This window comes from Ambystoma mexicanum, chromosome 2p (genome assembly GCF_040938575.1).
Source record: "Ambystoma mexicanum isolate Mex_15411 chromosome 2p, UKY_AmexF1_1, whole genome shotgun sequence".
Lineage (NCBI taxonomy): Eukaryota > Metazoa > Chordata > Amphibia > Caudata > Ambystomatidae > Ambystoma > Ambystoma mexicanum.
In genome coordinates this window covers 722,724,377-722,742,236 of record NC_090923.1, presented here as the reverse complement: position 1 = coordinate 722,742,236, position 17,860 = coordinate 722,724,377, and the positions used below count along the sequence as shown (strand labels likewise).

The window sequence follows — 17,860 nt, the reverse complement described above, 5'->3', positions numbered from 1 at the left end:
GAATGATTGGATGGAAAGGCTACAAAGCACATTTTTCTCAACAATGCACTTTCAGATTAATTAAAACGGCTCTCAATTTGTGAGAACGCTTTACTGGCATAGGTGACCACCCTTTACTTTTCCTCTTCTTCCTGAAGCCAAACTTAGTCCTACTGTTTTTGGAAAAGCCCTTCTCAAGGAACAATTCCTGATGTTTGTCCGGGTAAGCAATACATGACGCCTGTGCCATACGTTTATTCAAATGAATGTCTCATGCTGCTCATCACTACTCTACCGTTTTCTTTTGAAGACTGAGACCTGTGGTATCTTCATGACCTAACATATTTACTTTGCAAAGGAACCTTGGCTCCAGCACTGTTGAGTTGATTTCTTGCAGATCTGTGTGTAGTCGAAGGGATTTGGGTTGGAAGCCCGTGGCTGCAATGTGCGAGGGAGAAAAGACAGTTATTTTTCGGAAAATAACTTCTAACCTCTGGGGAATAGCAATATGTACAGGTTGCTCATGTTGTAGCTGTACTGCACTACTTTGTAGGTGCTGTATGTGCAGTCTTGTTAAAACCAAAACTATCCGTTTTTGCTCTTGTATGAAAATTGGATGGTCATCTGCAAGGCACTGAATCATATGCCCAGGTACTCCAACCATTTGCCATTATGGCAATAGCTGGCAAGCCTTTAAAACTAATGGCTTTGACAATGCTTGTTAAATCAGTGACTCAATAACAAAATCCAGGGTGCTATCAAAAAAATTGTATTTTTACCATCCTATTAGACATCTTTGATCTCTACTCAACTATTCTCTAAATCCCACATACAGCCAAGATAGGTCACAAAGTTTTGCAATCGCCACCTCCAAAAATGTGGACTGATTCAAAAATTCAGTTGTTTTGTAGGGTGAGAACTCGCAAAGAGCAATCACACTTCAGAGATCGAGATTAAACAGTACATTAGACTCGGCGGTATTGTACATAAAAGCTCAAATAACCAAAATGTCATAGCGTGGCATGGGAAAGTACTGTCTGGGGTTGAACAGGGATACACTAGTTGGGTTTAGCCTGAACCACACAAGAATTTGGTAGCATGGCGAGCAGCTAGGCTTAGCTTAAAGAGGGAGGAGGGCTCTAGTGAGGTATAAAGAACTCGGAGCATACACTTAGTCCAAGAAAGCACTGACACACACAAGTTATATAAAAATTATTTAATATACTCTAAAGCACACTGTGGTAACTTTCAAATAAATACAATAACACAATAAAAAATAGAAGAACACTTGCAATATGCTGTGGGGTAATAAATCACAGATGTCACACTAGAATAGCTTTTTCAGTAACAAATCGTAGAGTAAAGCCACCTGAAACATATATGCAAACTATTGTAAACTCTTTGATCCAGCCAGTCTTGGAGTCCAACCCTATCTTATGAGAGTCTAAAAATGTTCAGGGGGTACACCTGGTCACCAGTGACCATGAACTTGCCAGAAAAGGCAGGAACGCAAAGTACCGGTGTTCAGAGTGAAGAAGTTCAGCAGGATCTCTTCTCAAGTTGCAGGTAAGTAAAGTAGGTTTTATAAGACTTGACAGTTGACCCAGAGTGTGGGTCGGTGGCATTTGGGCTGGCATGTTTAAACAGCACAGTACTGTGAGGTCTGTGTGTCTGTATGTGCGTCCATTGGAATTAGTCATTGGTCAGGTGTTGTTGACAGAGCCATGTATTGATAGATTTACGAAATTGGAGAATTGTGGGGACATTCCGACCCAACGCCGGGATTGAGATCCAGAGGGTGGGTGCATGACTTTGGGGCGCTGGCTTGTGTCACTGCAGCTTAGGATTCCCACAAAGTTCCAGGTGAATTTGCACTCTGGTCGATGATGAACAGTGATGCCGCCCAGGTCCCCAGGCTTTGGTAAATTGCAGGCCATAGAGGTTGCAGCCCTTGCAAGTGTAAGGAAGGCATTGTATCAATAGTAGACACAGACACAATACATGCAAGTTTTGAAAACCTTTTATTATGGTGTTTTGGTTAGGTTGGTAGAATTCCTAATTGGCCCCAATTCTAAAATGGGAGTAGTCTCCGCCATTAAACGGACAAGTCCAAGTCTAGGCCTATACTAAAAAAACTAACCTTCCATCCTTCTCAAATGAAAAATGTGTTAAGGGAATACAAAAGGAAAAATAGTGTGTTTAAATGTCACAATGGCTTGGGTAACAACTCTCTTCCCGTCGTTCAGCAGCACAGGGTCTCAAGAGTTTCTTAAAAAGGATAGGTGGATGGCACAGTTCTAGCAGTCTTGCACACTTTGGCTTACTGGTACAATTCAACAGTTCAGACATGGGCTTCAAGCTTTTGGCAGTTCAATCTGTTACTTACTTTTTTATTATGGAATTGTAATTTGCTATTGGTTATTTATAACCGGCTTAATACTCAGAGGTTTCTAAGCGCGAACCAAACCTGTATTGCTCCGCGCCACCTTGCTTCAATGGTGTGCGCGTTGCCTCTGAGCTATCCTCCCGAGACATTAAATAGGCTTCGTTCACCTTCTCATAAATACGCAGTTCTACTCTTGACTTTTACTTTGCCACAATTCAAACAGGCTTCCCTCCGCTGGGCTCGAAACTGCTTCTTTTCACATTCACCTTTTTACTTTCACAGTTCAGCACAGACTTCACTCTGCCAGGCTCGAGCCTGTCTTTCTCTTTGTGAGGGTTCCCTTCCCCACGTTTTGTCTTTATCTTTTACTGTCGAAGACTTTTGTAACAGTAAGGATTTTACATAGACCTCTACATGACAATTTCGACCTCTCTTTAAACAATTCAACAATTTTCCTCATCTCGCAAAACCAATGCTTCTTGCTACTTGTTGTTTCTTATTCTTTTTACTTTGCCCTCTTGGCCTCTTTAAAAGTTCATATACTTTTGCCTTCTTGGCATATTCAGAGTTCACATACTTTGCTTTTCACTTATTCAACTTTTGTTTTGGGATTGCGGTTACTTTCTTGCCTTCGGTTTCTGTTTAATACACTTCAACATTTGAGACACTTTTGAACGTGCGATTCCGCCTCGCAGGACCACTCTGTTACTTTGTATACTTTCTTCACCATTAACCAACTGCCCTTCCCATTACACATTTTATCAGCACACGCGCAACCATAAACTTCAGTTTGCAATTACTTTTGCTTTTAACACAAACTGGGCTTTTGTTACCTTCGATAACTCACTGATCGTTTTAACTGGGCTTCTCTTTTCAATGCCTTTCATGTAGCAGTAAAGGCTGTTACCAATGCCGCCTCTGCTTCTCCCCAACTCTGTCGTCCAGCCAGGAGGGTAGTGGGCCATTTTGAAGCATCTTGAAGGTTTCTCCTTTCCGCTCACTCGGTTTCAGTCTTGGAACGCATGCGGCTTACCGGAAGTGTTGAATTCTCACCTGGTTCTCTCTCGTTCTTCGCAACTGCTGATCAGCCCCTTGGCCTTCCAACTTTTAGTCTGGTTTGCATTAGCCCTGAAAGAGCTGCACCTTCTCATACTCAGCCCCGCACAGAGTGTACCTCTGTGTGCCACCTTTTATCTTTTTTTTTTTTTTTTTTAAATGTGTTTATTTATAGCAAGGCAGTATAGGTTACAAACAGTATCGGGTGGCAGTATAACATTGCAAAGAAAAGATTCTGGCTTTGTGTCCCTTTCCCCCATCATTCCGGTTTTCCCGGGCCAGAGATTCAGTCTATCACCCCCGCCTGGTGTGTACTCTCCAGGTCCCCCAGGGCCCAACGGGCGTTGATTGGCTTGAACGTCATTGCAGGAAATCGCTGATCATAGTCCAGCACTGGAGCCCATACATTCTGGAAGCGGTGCAGAGTCCCCGCTCTCGCAGCGGTGACCTTTTCCGCTATTAAAATGTCCCACAATTTTCCCCACCAGTGGGCCAGGCAAGGGCCGTCTTGCGACTTCCAGAAACGGGCCAGAACTGTCTTGCCCGCCAAGAGGCATTGTGTGAGGAGCTTAGCCCTGTTGCCGGAGCGGGGGTAGATTCCGGGGACCGGGATCCCCAGTAGGACTGTCTCAGGGTCCAGTGGGAGGGCGGAGCCGGTGACTTGCTCGATGACTGAGAGACACCTGGTCCAGAATTGCTGGATCTTGGGGCATGTCCACCACATGTGGAAGTAAGAGCCTGGTTGACTGCAGCCTCTCCAGCAGGCAGGGTCCATTTGCGGATTCATGTGGTGGAGTCTGAGAGGGGGGTAATACCAGCGCAAGGTAAGTTTATATGCACATTCTTTGTTGGTGACGCAGGTGGAGGAGGAGTGGGTGCGGGACCATATGTCTACCCAGGTTTGGTCATCGAACGGATGGCCTAGGTCCGCCTCCCACTGAGCCATAGATCGAGTTTTTGCCGCCAGAAAGTCCCCCGAGAAGCATCTATATATGGCTGAAGTTCTTCCTCTAGCCGGCAGATCCGCGAGGGTTAGCTCCAGTGGAGTCGGGGGGCGGGTTGCCGCCTGGAGGGTCTGGGGGTGTGAACACCAGTGGCGGAGCTGGCAGTATGTGAACCTGTCCCTCTCTTGAAGCCGAAAAGTTTCCTTGCACTGTTCGAAGGTCCGGGGTCCGCCTTCGGAGTACATCTGCCCCAGGGTTTCAAGGCCCCCGTCTATCCAATTCTGGAAGTTGCGGGGGAGAGATCCCGGGGAGAAGTCGGGATTGTGAAAGATCGGTGAGAGGGGGCCTCGGCCCCTCGGGATTCCCTTCTGCTTTAGAGCCCAATCCCAGGAGCTTAGGGTCTGCTTTGTTGTCAGTAGGATGTCCTTCCAGCGCGCCCTGAGAGGGGGTTGGATGTGAGGGAGGAACCGGAGGGGGAGCGGGAGCTGGGCTTGCTCCAGTTCCACCCATCTGGGGCGGGCTGTGCTCGACTGCCAGGCGTGTAGGTGTGACAGTTGCGCCGCTGCCCTATAGGCCTGCAGGTCCGGGACCCCCAGGCCTCCCAGCCTGGCGTTACCAATCAGGGTCTTGTGGGGGATCCTGGCCTTTTTGCCTTTCCATATGAATTTCGATATCTTCCTCTGTAGGTCGTGAAGGATCCGGGTCGGGAAGGGCACCGATAGGGATGAGCAGGCATAGAGAAACCTAGGGAGCAAGTTCATTTTGACAGCTGTGATCCGGCCCATTAGTGAGATCTCCTGCGTGGTCCAACGCTTCAGGTCTCCCTCCAGCTCCTTGATCAGTTTGGGAAAGTTCGCTTGATAGGTCTCCTTTGGGTTTGCTGGGATGAAAACTCCTAGATAGGGGATCGAGTGGTCCCGCCATTCAATCGGGCACAGACCCGTTAACGCCTCCTTTTCCTCTGGGCGGAGGCCGATTCCTAGGGCCACTGATTTGGCGAAGTTGACAGTAAAGCCGGTGACCTCCCCCAATTCCTTTATTTCGGCCAGGGCGTGTTTCGCTGAGGTACTGGCTTCCGTGAGTGTCAATAGTACATCGTCCGCGTAAAGAGCGATTTTGTGGTGGGACGGGCCCACCTGAAGTCCCTTAATGGATTCATTCCGCCTGATCTTCTGGGCGAAGGGCTCCATTGTGAGGGCGAAGAGTAGGGGTGACAGCGGGCAGCCCTGCCTTGTCCCACAAGACAGAGGTATCGGGGCTGAGTGGGCGCCATTGATCCTGAGGATAGTTTTAGGCTGCTTGTAGTTCGCCAGGATCATGGCTCGGGCTGTGGGGCCGAACCCAAATGCTTCCAGGGTGCATTCCAAGTAGGACCAATCGACTCTGTCAAAAGCTTTGGTTGCGTCCAGGGCCATTAAGGCAAGGCCCTGGGAGTCGCGGTGGGCGATGTTCACTAGGTTCAGGGTCCGCCGAATGTTGTCCCCTGCTGCTCGGTGAAGGATGAAGCCTGTTTGGTCAGGGTGGATTATTTCCGGGAGGATAAGTGCCAGGCGGTTAGCCAAAATCTTCGAGTACAAGTTGGCGTCGATGTTCAATAAGGCGATGGGTCTGTATGACGCCGGATCTCTCGGGTCTTTCCCCGGCTTAGGAAGGAGGACCGTCACCGACTCTTGCATTGTGGGGGTTACAGATCCCGAGGCCTGGAAGGAGTTGAAAAGGGCCACCATGTGGGGGATAAGCTGGAGCTTAAATATCTTATAGAACCTCTGGGAGAATCCGTCTGGGCCCGGGGCCCGCGATTTGAGGGCCTTGATGGCTCCGTCAACTTCTTCATCTGTTATTGGGGCTTCCAACTGCTCTCGTGTGGAGTCCGGGAGACGCGTTAGGGCTGCGTTCCGCAGGTATGCCTCCTGCTTCGACCGATCTCGGGGGGGTGCTGTCATGACCTGGGTTAAGTGGTCCGAGGCTAGTTGTAGTTTCGTCTGTTCGGAGTGATGTATCACCCCCTGTGGGTCCCGGAGCCCTATGATCGTGTTGGTCCGTCTTGTTTTAGCCAGCTTGGCCACCAGCAATTTGTTGGCCTTGTTACTTTTAGCATAGTAGAATTGTTTGGTCTTCGCCAAAAGTTGCGCAGTGTGTTCTGCATAGTGGGCCTCCAGTTTCTTCCTGGCCGAGCGAAGCGCTCTCTGTATCTTAGGAGACCAGCCCCTCTTTTTCTGGGCTTCCTCAGCTGCTCGCAAGTCCTCTTCCAGGGATAGCCGGACTTGTTTCCGGTTTCGATGGTAAGCTACGCCTTGAGCTATCAAGGATCCCCTAACTACAGCCTTCATTGTATCCCAGTTATTGGCTAGGGAGGTGTCTGCGGCTGGGTTCTCCTCAAAGAAGTTCTTGATGGTGGTGGTTATATTGTCTCTGATTGACATATCATTGAGGATTGGGTCATAGAGCGCCCATCTGCGTGCCGCCTTGGCGTGGGTGTTCTGAATGCTTAGTTCCATTATTATCGGAGCATGGTCCGACAAAATTCGCTGGCCTATCGACACCTCATTAGCGAGGGCGAGAGTTTGGGGAGAAGATAGAAGGAGGTCGATTCTGGAATAAGTTCTGTGAACGCCCGAGAAGAAAGAGTAGTCTTTCTCGGTGGGGTGAAGCACCCGCCATGTGTCCACCACCTCCAGGGTTCTGAAGAGCCGCAGCAGACTGAGGGCCTGACCGAACTCGCCAAGGGCAGGGGGGTTGGATTTGTCCTTAGTGGGGTCTGGAACCCCATTGAAGTCCCCTCCGATTATTGTCTGACCTTCCGCAAAACTTAAGAGGGAGGAGCCCAGGGAATCATAGAAAGTTGCCTGTCCCGAGTTGGGTGCATATGCCGATACCAAGGTATAGAGGTCCCCCAGCAGGAGGCACTTGATGGCCACGAAGCGGCCCTCCGGGCACATCATGGAGTCCAAAATCTGGGGGCGCAGGTCCTTCCGAAACAAAATTGCTGTGCCCCCCCTTTTGGAGTTCCCTGAGGCGAAGAACTGGCGTGGATACATGCTAGAACGGAGCCGGCCAAAGTCTGCCGGGAGGAGATGAGTCTCTTGAAGGAACACCACACCGGCCTCCTCATCTTGTAGCTTCTGGAGAATCGATTTGCGCTTGGGGGGAGAGTTGAGTCCGTTAACATTCCAGGAAAGGCATCTCAGCGTCTGGTGTTCCGGGATCGGGGAGCTAGAGATCCCTTGCTTGGGGTATGGAGGGGGGACTCCAGGTTGTCCATTAGCTGCCATCGTGAAGAGGGTGTAGAAGTGGTCTGTACCGCACTTGCAATTTTAACAGGGGCCCCCAACGGGAGGCCAACTTTTTAACTAGAGGGGTGGGAAACATTGTGGGTGTAACCCCACCCCAGGCCAACAGGGCCAATTGTGACTGGCAAAGTAACATTTGCATCCAAGGACTCTAAAATGAAACGGACCTTGGAGGGGGGCATAGGCCGTGAAGGAAGCCCGCCGCGCCGGGCGAACGTAGGACTGTGTTGGGCCGGAGTTACTGTTTCTGAATTTAGCTAAAAGAGCGTTGGGCGTCCGGGACGCCGGAGGAGCGGAGGACATCTATGGCCGCTCGGGTTATCTTCTCCTGTTTCGGGAGGCCCTGGACCATGGAGGACGCCCGGGTTGGGGAGGGAGGGCCGACGTAGGGCTCCCCGAGGCTTCCAAGTCTGGGGCGATAGTTCCCTCCGGGGCGGAGGATGTCTGCATGATTTTAGCGGCATCATCCAAATGGGATATTCTCCGGAGGGAGCCATTATAAGAAAATTGCAGCGCTGTGGGGAAGAGCCATCTGTATTTGACTTTCCGCTCTTGGAGGAAGAGGGTTAAAGGTCGGAGAGCCCTTCTCTTCTGAAGGGTTGAGAGGGAGAGATCCTGATAAATTTGAAGAGGGTGACCTTGAAAGGAGAGATCATCTCCGGACCGACTGATAGCAGAGATAGCTTCTTTTGTGGAGAAATAGTGAACTCTTGTTATGACATCCGGGGGCTGGTCGGTATCTACTCCCCGACGCGGACGCAGTCTGTGAGTCCGATCCAGCAGCAGTTGGGATTTATCTAGATGTGGGAGGAGGATTTGGAAGAGGTCTCCTATGTAGCCTGCAAGATTTTGGTCGGGGACTGAGGACGGAACTCCCCGGATTCGGAGGTTATTCCGACGAGCTCTGTTTTCCAGGTCCTCTTGTTTGTATTCGAGGATCTCGCACCTGTCTTGGAGGGCTCTCACTGTTTGCTGAATATCTCCCATGGCAGCTGTTTGGTCTTGGGAGCGGTCCTCGATCTCACTCAGTCTTTGCTCCACCTCGGTCACCCTGTGGTCCGTTTGTTCCAATTTGGAGGTGAGTTCCGACATGCAGGACCGAAACTCGGCTTTGATGTCTGCCATAAACGCCAGTAGATCACCTCTGGTAGCTGGGGTGTCACCCCCTTCCTGGGAGATCATTGGGGTGGGAGTAACTGAGTCCGGTTTTTTTCCCCTGTCAGGAGCGGTGAGCATGGTAGCAATGTCCACGTTTTTAATAGCTTTCGACTGTCTCGACATGTTGGCGAATCGTGGGTGGGGAGATGGATTGGAAGGCCCCCCCTGTGGATAAGCGTCAAGGCTTCTGACTGAGGAAAGGGAATGCTGATTCCAAGCTAGGCCGGTGCACAGTGGCTTCAGATAAAGAGGTGAGCTCTCCAAATCTTGGTGGTAGGCAAATGTGTGGGGCGTAAGTCCCAGTGGGCAGGTGGACTGATGTGCGCCCACTTAAGGACTAGACCAGAGAGAGCAGAGCGGGTGATGCAATGGGCCGGGGCGCCCCAGGAGACACGCCGTCGGGTCGCTTCTGAGGCCAAAGGGGGGCCAGGGGTAGCCCGGGATGGAAATGCGGGCAGCGCTGATCAGGCTCTTCTCCGAGCTCGTAGCTGTGGGTCACTCACCGTGGCCCGGCCTGGACCGCTCCTCCTCCCTGGACCCAGGCTTGGATTCCCTGGTGGGGATGGTAGCGGGAGGGGACCTCCAGGTCTCGGGCCTGAGCGGCGGCCCCAGATGATGATATGGGCCGGGGCGCCCCAGGAGTGCGGCGTATGGTGTCCGGAGCTCCGAGTCCTGGGCAGCGAGGGGCGGAGGCAGGGGCCCGCCGGAGGGCAAAGGAGGGGTAGTGATGGCGTGGCCCCCACCCCAGGCGCCACGGCAGGTCCGGAGGGCCCCTCCCGTGTGGCCCGGGTCCTCACCCCCAGCAGCCCCTACCTGATGGGCGCCGTCCGCGCCTTCCCTCGTCAGGCGGTCGCGTGCAGGTCCAGATCGGCAGTGCGGGAAGCGGGGGCCACCGAAGGAGAAGTCCGGGGGTCTGGTGTCGCTCCGCCCGGGCGCTCAAAGAGCTGAGCCGCGTCTGGATGCGGCCTCAGGAAGCACTCCCCGCCCTCCCGGGCTGAGAGACGAGCACGGCCGCCATCTTGGGAAGTCGTCGCTAAGGAAGGCCCTGGGGGCCGGAGCGGATATCTTCGTCCCCGTCGGGCGTCACGGGCCCAGCTTCAGCCTGCATGGGCCCCAGGTCCTCCGACGTCCTTGGGATCAGCTGGGCTCCAGTACCGAGGTGTGAAGCCGCATTAGGGGCCCAGAAGCGGCGGGCTTCGCACGGCGGGCCTCAGGGGAGCAGCCACATCGCTGGCGCTCCAAGCCACGCCCCCTTATCTTTTTTTTTTTAAAACATATTTTTATTGTTTTCATAGGTAGTACAGAAAGTGAATATTCCCAAACTTTCCCAAGTCACCCCCCCCCCCGTCCGAATGAGAAGTTCATGGTCAATTGTTCTCGGTGTCGATTAAGAAGTGAAAAAATGTTATTTTTATGTAGTGCGGGCACCACTGTGCCATATAGTCTGTTTGAAGATATTCTAGTGCTCCTCCCCATTCTTTTGTGAAGGTGCCTTGTGTTCCTTGTATACTGTGAGTTATCTTTTCCATGGTCATTTGGGACCAGACTTTATATAGCCACGTGTATATTAGTGGTGGATCTTTCTTCTTCCATCCCTGTGCGATCGTGGCCCAGGCCGCGATGACCATGCCCATAAGACTCCTCCATTGCGCTTTAGTGAGTGTATTGGCGTGTTGCCCTTTTAGTCCGCAGAGCCACAGTTTTTCAGGAAAAAGTTCCGCTTCCGGAAATATTTTCTTTAGCTCTGAGATTACTTCTGTCCAGAAGCCTTTGACCTTTGGGCAGTCCCACCATATGTGCCTCCATGTGCCTATTTCTGAGCAGCCCCTCCAGCATTGGTTAGAGGACTGTGGGAACATGCTGTGTAGCCTCTCTGGGGTGTAGTGCCATTGTGTAATGACTTTTGTCCACATTTCTCTGGTTTGGGCAGCCCGGGTTAGTTTGGGGACATTGGCCCACAGCAACTGCCACTGTTGTGGTGTGATTTCCTCTCCGAGAGTTTTTTCCCATTTTTTGATATACGCCCATTTTACGTCTTCCTCCTGTGTGTTTATGAATTTATAGAGCGTGGAGACTAGCTTTTTGTCTCCTGAGTTGGCGAGGAGAAATTTTTCAAAGGTGGTAAGCTCCCTCGTCGCTGCGTGTGTTATTTCGGGTGTGGATAGCCAGTGTCTGAGTTGTTCATATTTGTATCTGTCCGCATTTGTGAGGTTCCATTGTGTTTTGCAGTCGGCGAAGGATCTCAGCTCCTTGTCTACGAACATTTCCCCAATTTTTCTGCAGCCTGCTTCCTCCCAGTTCTCATAGGCACCGTGTTCTGTTCCTGGGGGGAACTGCGGATTCCTGCAGATTGGTGTGAACGGGGCAGGAGTGGTAGTAATGTGCCCTTTCCGTGTCTGCTCGTCCGAGGCATTCAATGTGGCCTTCATGACCTCGCTGATACGCAGGTTCGGGTGTCTGTGCTGTTTTGATTTCCACAATAGGTCCTCCAGAGGTGTTCTTGCGACCGCCCTGTCCTGGGTCACCCAGATCGTTCGCTGATTGTCTCCCAGCCATTCTTTCATGATCCATAGCTGTGCCGCTCGATGGTAGTTTTGAAGTGTGGGAGCGCCAGGCCCCCTTCCTTAGTGTGGGACGTGAGAACTGATCTGGCTACTCTAGGGGGTTTTCTAGTCCAAATAAAAGATGAGACAGCTTTGGTCAGTGTCTTGAAGAAGGAATCGGGGACTGCGATCGGGAGGGATTGGAAGTGATATAGTAGTTTCGGGAGGATGTTCATTTTGATCGATTGGATTCTTCCCCACCAGGAGATATTTAGGGGGCACTACCGTTCTAGATCTTTTTGTATTCTTGCCAGGAGATAGGGGTAGTTGGTTTTATATAGTGCCTCTACCTTCCGTGTGAGGGTTATACCCAGATATTTTATGCCTTCCTCTGCGACTTTTAGGCCAAACTGCCCTGCAATTCTATTGTGTGATTCCATGTTCCCGGCTAGAGGTAAGATTTCTGATTTGTTTTTGTTTATTTTAAGACCGGATATGTCTCCGAATGTTTCTATTAGGTGGAGTGCCGCAGGGATGGATTGGGCTGGGCATTCGAGAGCCAGTAACATGTCATCTGCGTAGGCTATTACCTTATGTTGTTTCCCCGCCATCATGATTCCCATGATTTGGTCCAATTCTCTAATTTTTATTAATAATGGTTCAAGGAACAGCGCATAGAGGAGCGGTGATGGAGGGCAGCCTTGTTTTGTTCCTCTAGAGATTCCCACTCTCTCCGTGACCACCCCGTTTACCGCTATTCTAGCTGATGGGGAGGAGTAGTTGGCCTTTATCATATTTATATATTGGGTCCCGAATCCCATGTGTGCCATAGTTTTGAAGAGCATTGACCATTCAACCCGGTCGAATGCTTTTTCTGCATCTAAAGATAGTAGTACAGCTGGGGTGCGGGTTATGTTGGTTTTTTCTATTAGATGGACTAGCCTTCGTGTGTTGTCGTGCGTCTGTCTCCCTGGTATGAATCCCGATTGATCTGGGTTTATTAGGGAGGGAAGCAGTGGGGATAGTCTGGCGGCCAGGACTTTTGTGTATATTTTTGAATCTAAATTGATCAGGGCGATCGGTCTGTAGGGCCAGGGAGGGAGGGATCTTTCCCTTGTTTGTGGAATACCAGTATTTTAGCCTCATTCATGGAAGGGGTAATGTTCCCACTATCTCTGAAGGTGTTTAGTAGTCTAGTGAGGAAGGGGGTTAGGAGGTCTTCATATTTTTTGTAGAATGGGGCAGTAAAGCCATCCGGGGCTGGCGCTTTGTTGAGCGGAAGATCTTTTATTGCTTTCTTCACTTCGCTTTCCGTTATTTGGGCCTCAAGGTCAGTTCTAGCTTTTTCTGATAGTTTTTGAAATGGGACCGAAGTCAGGAATCCGTTTTGGTCTGCCTCGTCCGGGTGTTTAGTTTCATATAGGTCCTGGTAGAACTTCCTGAATGTGTCTCCTATATCTTCGGTGCGTGTCTGCTGTTCTCCTTGTGTGTTTTTAATGCACCGAATGGTCATTGTTTTCCACTTTGAAGAGAGTAACCGGGCTAGGTATCGGTCAGCCTTGTTAGCTTTTATATAGTATCTCTGTTTGAGGTATAGGAGGGATCTCTGGGCCCTCCTACTGCGGAGGAGGTCCAGTTGCCCCTCTGTGTGTTTAAGTGATATTTTTAAGCTCCTGGTGGGGTTCGCCAGTAGTTCTCAGCGGATTTTTGACAGCTTCTCTTCCAGATCAGTTTCCCACTGTTGTGCTTGTTTATCCTTCGCTGATTTGAGGGCTATGAAGTGGCCCCTGATCACCGCCTTGAACGCCTCCCACACCGTACTGAGGGCTGTCTCCCCTGTATCGTTATTTTCAAAGAATTCTGTGATTTTGTCCCTAATGGATTCTCCCATCACTGGGTCCGAGAGTATCTCCTGTGGAAGTTGCCACCTCCAGATTCCTTTCTCTTTCTTTGGGGTCGACAGGTCCATCCAGAGGGGTGCATGGTCTGAGAGAGAGATGGGACCCAGTTCCATGTTTTGAATTTTGCCCAATTTCCCCACTGACACCCAGAAGTAGTCGATTCTTGACATCGTGTTGTGGACGTGTGAGTAATATGTGTATCCCTTGGTTTGGCCCTTATGTTCTCTCCATGCATCGCACAATGCCATACCCTCCATCCGTCGTTTGAGTCGATCCGACGGGGCGCCTTGGTGGTGGGGACCACCAGTGCTTCTGTCAGTCTGAGGATGCCAGACCATATTGAAGTCCCCTTCTATGATTATTTCCCCCTTCGCGTACACCTCCAGCCTCCCCATCGTGTCTCTCAGGAAGCCGTCTTGGCCTGTGTTTGGGGCATATACTGAGGCTAGTGTCAGTGTGGTGTTGTGGAGCTTGATATTGGCAAAGGCGAACCGGCCGTCTTTGCCGGATAGTTTGTCAATCAGGCTTGCTTTCAGACCCTCCTTAATTGCTATCATCACTCCCGCTCTCTTCTCCGCTGCGTTGGATTGTGCCAGTATTTCGTAGCCTCTGAGGCGAATTTTCCCCCTATCGGTGTGTGTAGTTGGGATTACGTGCCTGACTCTGCCTGGTCTCATTAAAGGGACAGAGCCATTGCAAGTCAGTAGAGGTAATCTTCCTGGCCTCATTCCTCATCTTCCTCTGCTCAGTAGTGTTGTCATTGTGACATGGAGAGGAATTATGGGAGCTGTAGTTTCCCCATATAATGAGCAGGGATAGGGGTTAGATGGGTTGTGGAAAAAGGGATACCATGTCTCACCATCAACTGCTTCTCCCCGACTCCCTGAGGACCCCCTATCCAGGTGATCCTCCCTCGCCCACCCCCAGGGTCGGGATCCAAAAGTGATGACCTTTACCTGGCTACCTGAGTCCGGTACCAACGGGGACTAGGTTGTGAAACACACGCAGTATTTTCACACAGGGATGGCACAAGTCTTGGGACTGGTTAGGCCCCCCAGTCCAAGGGAGGAAGTAGTGTTTGGATCTTCCCTGTCACTTAGAGGTTGAGGTCTGGACAGCCACGGTTACTCAGCAGACTCTTGCAGTCGCTGGAAGTTTCTGGCGGCGTCCTCCTTCGGGCTGCTTCTTCGGAAACTTCTGTTCCAGTGGTCGACTGAAGTTTAGCTCTAGGATCTCTGAATGTATCCAGGAACACCAGCCAAGTCCACCAATCAAGACCCATGAACCATTCAAATTTGGGAGGTTCGTTGTCTGATGGGGAAAGCCAGCCTCCCAGTCTGAACATGCAGGAAAGACCAGGTGAGATTTGGTTACCTCGCCCACTTCCTATCTTGTCAGTCACTGAGACCATTTGTGGGCTTTCCAAGGTAAACCCAACGAAGACAGAGACTGAGGATCCTCCCCACCTAGAAAGGTAGAAGACAAGAGTGCAAGTCCTCTTGTTTAGGGCTTACAAAAATACAGCTACCATTTTGGGTCAATGGTGACCCCTATGTCCCCTACAACAGCTGTGAAGACAGCCTGCGACAAAAGTCCACAAGTAATGCAAAAATGTACACTGCCACCAGCCTAAACAGAGAGAATGTCACAGTAACCAAAATGTTACTGGAGAGTCATGAAAAGGGCAACATTGGATCACCTCAGCACTCCACGGAAGGTGGGCTGTGCTGATCTCGTAAAATAAAATACAGGTAGATTTATAAAGTATCCCCCTGCCTTGGAATTTGAGTTAACCAAGGGAAAATAAAGAAATGCTAAAGTGGAAGCTCTATGAGCTCCCAGCAACGCTGCAAAGAAAGTGCTGCGTGCTGCAATGGTAAATGGTAGATGCCAGAAAAGTTGGAGGAAAGCATAACTCAAAAATAAATGCCATAAAGAGGTAAAAAGGTTTCCTACTATCAGAGTAAAAGAATGAGAGTGTGGAAAAAGGTTCCCACTAAGGACAAGAAGTCAAAAATCCTGTGATCCAGCAAAAAGTGCTGGCGGACTCACGGGTGGAGAGAATTTCACACAAAAAGGGAAATCTGTGTAATATAGTCTCAAAAGTGGGAAATGCAATGTGGATAAACAGGTACTTTGATGAATTCTGTGGTACGCAAGTAACAATGTTTAAGGTGTGCTAACAGTCAATACCAAACATGGCACAATGGGCGCAGGTAAGATACCCTTTTGCAGGCCTCAAGTGGAATGATTCGAGGTTAAAGGAATTAAACTGAAATGAATACAACCACCTGATGATCCAGAAAAGTTTGGAAACCTGCCTCTCCTCCTATTATCATTAGATAGGACGTTGGTGACCGACTGGTAATATTCTATTAGCACCATGACCCTCAAGGCAAAGTGCTCTTAAAATAGCTGATGCAATAGAGCTTTGTCTAGGTCAGGGGGTCTGCAACCTGGGTGTCTCAAGATGTTTGGACTACAACTCCCAGGCTCCTTCAGAATTTACTTTGCTAGCTTGGTCTGATGGAAGTTGTAGTCCAGAACATCTGGAGAGCCAAAGGTTGCATACTCCTAGTGTAGGTGGTAATGGAGCCATAGCACACTTGGGGCATTAACATCATGATCCAGCTGCAGTATCTAGGATTACTGGTGTTGGTGATCCCAGCTGCCACCAGTAGTGGGGTGTGTGTGTATATACTTTATAGTGATAAAGGCAACAACTGTAATTGCCACGGTGCTCTGTAAAAATATTGGCCACGTCATTGCATGTGTAGTATTTCAGTATTCACAGTAGTGGATAGTAAGGGCACCCAGCCTTCCCCAGAGTTCTCATGTAGGCTTGGTGGCAATAAAGCTAACAAGTTTGTGTAAGGATACTTTGCATAGGTTTTATAATCAATAACCCCTTTTGTCATAAACTGGATATGACAAAATGGCCACCCTAGTTATGCTGCTCGAATATCCTCAAACCTGTGCAACCAAATCTCTGCCTCACAGAAAAGTCTTGAATAATGCATATTGCAGCAGGCCTTCTCTCGACTCAACAATACATACAATGCACATGTTTTTCACGGGTGGAAGCACCAGATGGTTGTAGTCTTTCAACCCAATAGTAGGAGTCTCGCACCAAAGAGGAGTTGCAGCCAATTAGTTCACCTTTTAACTTGCCACGAACACGTAGTTTCACAGAGTTTGACAACAATTCTCACCATTGTGTAACCCGTAATAGTTGTGCAAACTATGTCATGGAATGACCCCATTGCTAAAAAAGGAGGCCATTTGATTAAAAGGTGTCCTGGGGCATTACAGTATTTATAAGAAAGGTTGTTGGGGGTATGAGTTTAGGAAAACACGTTTAATTTGACGGTACGCCACAAGTCCAGAGTAAATGTGTTAGCACAAGATTGACTACCGTGAGCAACTTCATTTTTTTTTTCCACAGCAACTAGTCTACAACTTTTGGCTCGCAAGAAGTTTCGTACTATAACCACCATTACCTCTGTCCAGCTAAGTGAATGGTGAAGCATCATGGGAATCCTAGTTCAAAACTTCTGGAGAGTCAAATGTTGTAGCCCCGTATCCTAACTCCACACCACACGCACCCCTGAAATCCCCAAAAGTGGACTACTGGCTGAAGATTTGAGCATCTATTTTGAGCAGCTTGTTTAATGTTACACTGGTAGTTTGTAATGAATGCCATATTTTATGTTGGTGTTTGTCTGTGTGCGCCAAGAGTCACAGTTGATGTGGCTCAGCACGGTGAGGGCATTCAAGACATTTTCTTATGTGTAAAACTTCTGACCTATATGGGTTACTTGCATTCTTTTTCTCCTGAGATCTTTGAAGAAATGTACATGCTTTGGTAGAAATCAATGTATCCATCTTGAGCATTTGATTTGCACCTCAAAACTGAATCACTGAGCCTGCATCTGGAGCACATCTGGAGGTGCCTTTGAGCAAATCTTTGGGAATCGTATTTGCGCGTGTATATCTGAGATGTCCCAGGCAACTACACATTTGCTCTAGTTTTAGGCTTTGTGAATCTGGTCTAAGGTAGCGGGTGCAAATCTGAAAGGATCGTAAGCATTTTATTTGCTCCAGTTAAACTACGAGTTGCGTCCCATAGAATTCAGTGCATCTGTGAATGTGGAGGGCATTCCCATCAAGGATAGTAATTCGGAAGAGCCAATTGATGCCCATGAGGGTGGGAGATTGTGGGACCAGAACAGGGATGGAGATTGTGGTGGGGAGAGGATTGGGGAGGAATGTGAGTGTTGTGCAGATGATTAACACGGGTTTGTGCTACTTTGAGGAAACATGTAAAATTATTTTTGTTTTTTGGGGGTGTTTGCTGTATGGGATTTAATCCTGTGTAGCAGCTGCCACAGAGTCCACCACTACTCGGTCAACATCCTTCAAGACAAAGCGGAAGGTTTCAGAGGATGCCATCCATGGTTTGGAGCTGTCGGCGAAGAAGAGGTAAGGCATATTTCAATAGCCCCTTCTGTCCTTTCAATACTCACTGACCTCTGGTCGGTTCAGTGACTTTCTGCTTGGATAACAATTTTTCTGTATGCAAAGTTAATTTTTAACTTTATCT

General features: G+C 49.4%; 1 protein-coding gene across 1 annotated transcript in view; it reads left to right on the top strand.

The window, feature by feature from the left end:
• Positions 1-17,860, top strand: part of LOC138566723 (rho GTPase-activating protein 11A-like) — a 586,658-nt gene that overhangs the window by 446,509 nt on the left and 122,289 nt on the right. The window contains exon 9 of the mRNA XM_069644327.1: positions 17,637-17,739. Coding sequence (XP_069500428.1) covers positions 17,637-17,739 — 103 coding nt within the window. The remainder of the gene's footprint in view (positions 1-17,636; positions 17,740-17,860) is intronic.